Raw genomic sequence first — 7500 nt, 5'->3', positions numbered from 1 at the left:
ATATGAATATAAAACACACTTGATGGTAATTATATTTAATCATTTAATATAAAAAAAATACATATTTGAAGAATTTTCTCTCTTAAATATAAAGCACACAATTCTATTGAATAACTCCCCAGTTGGCTAGGGCATGACAAGGATAAAATTTGACCAGCAAATCATATGACTGCATCTAAGTCTAAGTCCAAAACTCACAATTAGCATAAAAATGAACTATAGTCAATTCTTTTTTAGTGAGGCAGAATTGCACCGACTCGCAGGGGTGCCCTTTTAGCGCGGAAAAGTTTCCAGCTCGCTGATTGGCTAGAGAAGATAATTCTAACCAATCAGATAAAAGGAAACTTTTCCGAGCCTAAAAGGGCACCACTGCAAGTCAGTGCAAATGCGCCTCATTAAAAAAAAATTGAGTTTACTTACATAACCAAGTTAATGATCATCCACTACTTACAACCTACTATACATTTTTTGAAGTATTCTTTCTACAATAAACAAAAAAATTAAACACTGAATAATTTTGTTCGTTATTATTAAGTTATAGATGTTAGATAAACCATTAAATAAAACGAAATTAGTAAGAAATTAGTAATTAAGGCAAACTAATTAGTAAGATTATTTCACCGTAAACTGATAATTCCCTTTGCATTCCAAATCAATAATTTTTTCCAGACCAGATTTTGGGAAAATATTTTCTTTATAATCTTATTTATTTTCATGGAATCAGCACGTATTGCCTTTAAGATTTTATTTTCATCATTATTCTATTTTCAATAAACTTTATTGTTATATTGATCTAAACGTGAATAGATTGAATGGTGGTCTAACCATTAGCAAATGGAAAGATTATTTCATTTATATGAAAAAAATTAAAATTTACGTTTTACCATTACCTGATTCTGGTCTAGAATAAAGTTTATGTCTTCATAGAGTTTCCCTTTACTAACCTGCTACTGAATTGGCAATATCAAAACCTTCCAACGTACAAAAAAAAAAAAAAAAAAAAAAAAAAAAAAAAAAATTAGATCCTTTCCTAAATTCTTGAGACAGATTTTGAAAAGTATATCATTGAAAGATTCAAGCCAATTCAACAGCGAGTGCTGCACGGACACCCGTCAGAGAAATATGGAAGGCAACGGAAAATATCATGCGGCAAATTGTCCAGTAGCATTCAATTTTCTTTAAATGTGTTATTTTTTGTTAGTGTTGAATCAGGCATATTCTGAGTTGACAGGATGTTTTTGAGTATATACAAGCACTAATGTATGCATATACATGCGTGTATACATACATATATATATATATATATATATATGATATATACATATATATATATATAGATATATATACATATTACATATATATATATATATATATATACATATTACATATATATATATATATATATATGTATGTATATATATACATATATATATATGATATATACATACATATATATATACATATATATATATATATATATATATAGTATATACACAATGTAGTTTTAAAACCAAATTTCTCCCCATGTATTTAATACACAGTTAGTAGTAGTAAGCTCTAAGAAACTCTGCGGAAATCCATCTCCCCGTTTCAACTCGTCGCTAAGCTCAAAGGGTTAGTGTTCAGCCAAACCACCACGCATCAAATAAGATGAGAGCGAGAGAAAAAAAAATAAATACAAATTTCACCCACTTCTTTTCGGCGCAACATTTTTCTTCCTTCCAATTTTCAGGGACCCCATTTTTCGAGGACGAATGGGAAAAAAACATCTTTTCGTCATCTGGTGGGACTTTCGTAATTGGGATAAAATTTTGACTTTTTAGTCTATCAGGTCCTTTGCGAATACCATCAGCTTGGATTCTGACTGACTCTCTCTCTCTCTCTCTCTCTCTCTCTCTCTCTCTCTCTCTCTCAGACAAATTCACATACAGGCTTTTATATATATATATATATATATATATACATACATATCTATATATGTGTGTATACGCATATTTGTATATATACAGTATGTATATAAATTCATATATATATATATATATATATATATGATACATGTAAATGCATATCTATACACATATAGTATACTGTATACTAAATATATAGGTAGACATTATCAGTCAACCAATTTCTTTAAATGCTTTCATAAAGCAGGTATAACATATGAATCTTCCCTTACTCCTAGGAATAAAGGTGTACACACACACTCTCTCTCTCTCTCTCTCTCTCTCTCTCTCTCTCTCTCTCTCTCCGAACATGTATGCTGCCGGAGCAAAATACGAACCTGGACTATTAAATTAAATTTTAATCAAAGAATTCTGCTCTAACCTATTTTTGTTTACATTGGAAGTATTAAAAGAACTTCACTCTTATTATCCCTTTTCTGTTGATGTTATTAATTAACCGTAAATATTCTTATTCTTAAATTTACGATCACTTGCGAGTTAACTTTCACTGAAATTAGATGTAATTCAACGTCGTAATTTTGATAATAATTAATAATCATCGGAGGTTGATCACTGATACTTAAGACTTGACCGACATTAAAATGTTTTTGCAATTAACAATCGTAAAAATATCATTGGTGGATTATTTTAGTTTGACCGTCAATAAATTGTTTTTGCAATTAACAATCGTAAAAATATCATGGGTGGATTATTTTAGTTTGACCGTCAATAAAATGTTTTTGCAATTAACAATCGTAAAAATATCATTGGTGGATTATTTTAGTTTGACCGTCAAAAAATGTTTTTGCAATTAACAATCGTAAAAATATCATGGGTGGATTATTTTAGTTTGACCGTCAATAAAATGTTTTTGCAATTAACAATCGTAAAAATATCATTGGTGGATTATTTTAGTTTGACCGTCAATAAAATGTTTTTGCAATTAACAATCGCAAAAATATCATTGGTGGATTATTTTAGTTTGACCGTCAATAAAATGTTTTTGCAATTAACAATCGTAAAAATATCATTGGTGGATTATTTTAGTTTCGAAAATCCTTTTTCCTTTATGTAATACTTTGCAAATAAATATGTATTAATAAACTGATGAAACAAAATGAGCTTAATATAAAAGAACAACTTGGATAATTTGAATATCATTTTGAACATTTCCACCAAAATGAAAAACTGGAATAGGCCAATCAATTTCATCAATCAATTTGAAAATCATTTTGAACCTTTCCACCCAAATTAAAAACTGGAATCGCCAATCAATTTCAGTTATCAATTTGAAAATAATTTTGAAGATTTCCACCAATATGAAAAACTGGATTAGGCCAATCAATTTCCGCAATCAAATTGAAAATCATTTTGAACCTTTCCACCAAAATGAAAAACTGGAATCGGCCAATCAATTTCAGCAATCAATTTGAAAATTATTTTGAACATTTCCACCCAAATGAAAACCTGGATTCGGTCAATCAATTCCATCAATCAATGTGAAAATAATTTTGAACCTTTCCAACAAAATTAAAAACTGGAATCGGCCAATCAATTTGAAAATTATTTTGAACCTTTCCACCCAAATAAAAAACTGGAATCGGCCAATCTATCTCAACAATCAAATAGTTGCCAATCGTTGGAAGGATTAAAAAATTGATCTAATCTGACGTAAAAGTTGATTTATATAATGAAATAGTATACTCCATCATCAATACTATGAGTACACTGCTATCTGCACGTTTGTAAGAGAAAATAGAAGGTGGGTTGATTAAAGAGAAAGAAAAAAAGCGGGTCAAAACACCTTGCCATGCACCCTTGGCCTACCCTTGCGACGCTTCTCCCTACGCCTACCCTTAAGCTTCTTCTTGCGTGATTTTTTCGTCTGCTTCTCGTTGTTGTCAAAGATATAATCTGGAAACCCTGCAAAAATGTGGCACTTTTTGGCACAAGGCTACACGTGGGTTACAAGAAGAAATGCTACACGTGGGTTAGAAGAGAAGATGAGAGGGAGAATAGCAAGGAGTGTGAAAAGGGAAGATGAGGAAGAACAAGGAGGGTGAAGAGGATGAGGAAGAAGAGCAAGGATGGTGAAGGGGAAGATGAGGAAGAAGAGCAAAGAGGGTGAAAGGGAAAGATGAGACAGGAGGGTGAGGAGGAAGGTGAGGAAGAAGAGCAAGGAGGGTGAAGAGGAAGATGAGGAAGAAGAGCAAGGAGGAAGATGAAAAAAACGAGCAAGGAGGGTGAAGAGGAAGATGAGGAAGAAGAGCAAGGGGGGTGAAGAGGCAGAAGAGCAAGGAGGAAGATGAGGAGGAAAAGCAATGAGGGTATAGAGGAAGATGAGGAAGAAGAGCAAGGAGGGTGAAGGGGAAGATGAGGAAGACGAGCAAGGAGGGTATAGAGGAAGATGAGGAAGAAGAGCAAGGAGGGTGAAGGGGAAGACGAGGAAGACGAGCAAGGAGGGTATAGAGGAAGATGAGGAAGAAGAGCAAGGAGGGTGAAGGGGAATATGAGGAAGAAGAGCAAGGAGGGCGAAGGGGTGAAGAGGAAGATGAGCAAGGAAAGTAAAGAGGAGAGTGAGGAGATGATGGGAAGATCTGCACCCTTGGAGGAACAATCCTCGTAGTCTACTCCGTGGGAAGATCAATTAGATCACGGGATTAAACATGGAAGTACGGGAAAATGAAGAGGATTAAGAACAAAAGGGAAAGGGTAAAGAAGAATAACGGGAGGAGAAAGAATGCATGATATATGGAAGGAATTTGAGATGATAGGCACCAGAAGAAACTCGTTTTCCAATAGGTACAAAACAGAGAGCCGTTACAACGACAATGCCACTTGGAACAGACCAAACAAGGTAAGTGGATGAGATATAGAAATCATCTTTCGAATTCAACCTCTGATTATTACATCTTTCATTAATGTGCTATTACCGTTAATTTTTCCCTAATTTTCTAAATCATATTTGGATAATTTCCCCAAGAAGGGGATTAAAAGAGAACAATATAGGAAAATCTTAAAGTAAAATATGAATAAAATATAATGTATAAACACAAGAGAAAAAAACTCATGTATATTATAAATATCTGGAAAAAACTTTACACAAAAAAGTGGAAGCAAAACATTAACATGATAAATTAATTTTCAACTTCAAGGAATAAAATGAAGCTCAAATAAGCCATTATTCACCAAATAAAAATAATTATATGGGAATTCAAAAGATGTATAACTTAAAATGAAACTTTATAACATTAAAATAGTACTATATATAAAGCCATTATATAAAAACAATCATAATTTTTAATATAGAAAATTAAAATATTCATATAAAGAACATGAAGGAATAGAAAACAGAATTGTAAGCAGAAGAAATAAGGAATCCAAAAAATGTTGGAACTCACAGTAAAGATGTTATATATTTACTATATATTTCATAATTAATCTGAAAGATGTTATATTCTCTTAATCGGTATAAAATAATACGACTTTATGGCAATTTAATTTAAGACGATAAGTCTCTGTTTCCGCTAAAATACTATCAGAAAAACCGTAATTTTAATCGGAAATTCTCCGTAAAAATATACGGTTCTCAGCCGTATTTTCACCCCAGTTTTTCATTATCTTTTATGGGTTGGTGACCGTATCAATAGCAGTCATTAATGCCAATATATCCGTTTTTAAAATGTTAAATGCCTGGCAACATTTATTCCAGGATTTTTACGGTTTTTTTTTAAAGCAAATTTTTAACAGTGTAGTAGACCCTTTGGTGTGTTAAAAAATATCTATTTATGACTTATTACAACTGTTAGCTTAGAAACAAACCCAATATTACTTCATAGAAGAGTTCCATGTTTACTCTCAGAAGGACACTTGTAATATTTATTTTAGTTTCCCAATTCTGATGTTCTACGGTAATATATGCCGTTACGTTTTATGAATTGTCAGGTACACTGTTAAGAAAGTGCCTTAAAAAAAAAAAAAAAAAATTGGAATAAATGTTACCAGGCATTTACCGAATTAAAAACGGAGATATTGACGTAAGGGAGAGATATTACGGCAATAACCCGTAAAAGATAATAACAAAGTATGATAAAAATTACGGTCGCCTGTGTTTTACTTAAATATGGCTGAGAACAGTATGTTTATACGGAGAACTTCCGATTAAAATTACGGCTTTTTTAACAATGTACTTTTCATGGATGGCTCTAACCCTCTCCATTCAAAATGCTTATGTTTTTACCTTAACTGTTATCAGCTTGATTAATCTTAAACACCATAATTCCTCTTCATTATTTCAGGGACAAGTTTCTCCGCATCTTTTTATCAAAGGGGTTATATCTACTTTGAATCTCTAGATATGTTATCTCCAATTTGATCCTCAAGACGTTATCGCTAACATGATTCCCAGCCATTAAAAGGTTTATGTTAATGCATGTTTAAATGTGTGCATGAATGTTGATGTATCTTTAATACATAAGTAAAAGCAATAATTTTCTCTAAAAATATAAAGAAGATAGAATATCGTAATGTTATCTTAGTCGAAATGAAATCCATTCAGTATTCTCACTATTTGGAATTTTTGAAATCTAAAAAATGAATAATATTTTACTTGCAGAACCCGTGTAAATTAAACGAAATTATATTTTCAATACTACCTCTAGGTTATGGAAATTGATAGAACTACATTTTTGGTCTAATATTCAAAAAAAGAGTCAGGTGCTAAAAACAAAATTGGGTAAACTATATAAGATGTGCTTTGGTTAAATAATCAAAGTCTAACGTGAATTTGTAAGAGTATACCATGAAATCATTTCCATTTTCTTTAGAGCGTGAATTTGTAAGAGTATACCATGAAATTAATTCCGTTTTCTTTAAAGCGTGAGAGACAAAATAAATAACACACACGCTATGGTATTAATATATAGATTCATTCCTTTCCCTGAAGGAAAATAGCACAGGAAAAAAAAATGTAGAGGGAAATGAAGAATAGAAATTGAACGCCATTTTTATGAAAGATAAAGACAAAAAATTATTTACAAGATAATATCAAAAAGAGAATAATTGTTTCTCATCTTTTCTTATACTTACGGATATCTGTGGTTGCCATTCCATATGGAACTGGATCGTCCAATTGGCTATCTGGAGGGGGAGAGAGAGAGAGAAACAAGATGCATGAGATACGAAATCTTTTATTCAATGTATAAATAAATATTTGTTATCTTACGGTGAAAAGATTCCTTTGTTTCAAACACAATTCCAGTTCGTTTCTATTTTACCTTTGGAGGAAAGAAGGTGCAATTTATTCATGGAAGAACTGAAATAATAATATTTATTTAATTAATGAAATTACTTTGGTTTTCCATTATAAAATTCTCGCATCAAAGTTACTCAGCGGAAGCTTTTTTCATCTTTTTTGTGTGCAAATATATATATATATATATATATATATATATAAGGAAGTGAGTTAATTATCATTTAATGAGAAAAGTAACATGAAAAGAAAAAAAAAAAACAATTTTGAAATGGATGAGCTACTCTACATTGCTATAAATTA

At 31.4% G+C, this 7500-nt stretch overlaps 1 protein-coding gene across 3 annotated transcripts in view; it reads right to left on the bottom strand.

Moving 5' to 3' along the window:
* Positions 1 to 7081, bottom strand: part of LOC137654751 (uncharacterized) — a 25849-nt gene extending 18768 nt beyond the window's left edge. The window contains exons 1-2 of one of the 3 annotated variants that reach the window (XM_068388679.1): positions 7035 to 7081; positions 3774 to 3869 (exon numbers count right to left, since the gene is read on the bottom strand). In XM_068388679.1, the coding sequence (XP_068244780.1) occupies positions 3774 to 3869; positions 7035 to 7053 (115 nt within the window). In that variant the 5' untranslated portion in view covers positions 7054 to 7081. The remainder of the gene's footprint in view (positions 1 to 3773; positions 3870 to 7034) is intronic. The other 2 variants (XM_068388680.1, XM_068388681.1) reach the window with 2 other exon arrangements.
* Between the last annotated feature and the right edge of the window lie 419 nt (positions 7082 to 7500).

This window comes from Palaemon carinicauda, chromosome 15, assembly GCF_036898095.1.
Source record: "Palaemon carinicauda isolate YSFRI2023 chromosome 15, ASM3689809v2, whole genome shotgun sequence".
NCBI lineage: Eukaryota > Metazoa > Arthropoda > Malacostraca > Decapoda > Palaemonidae > Palaemon > Palaemon carinicauda.
Note: the sequence above shows the minus strand (reverse complement) of the source record. Positions and strands in the feature narration are given on the sequence as shown.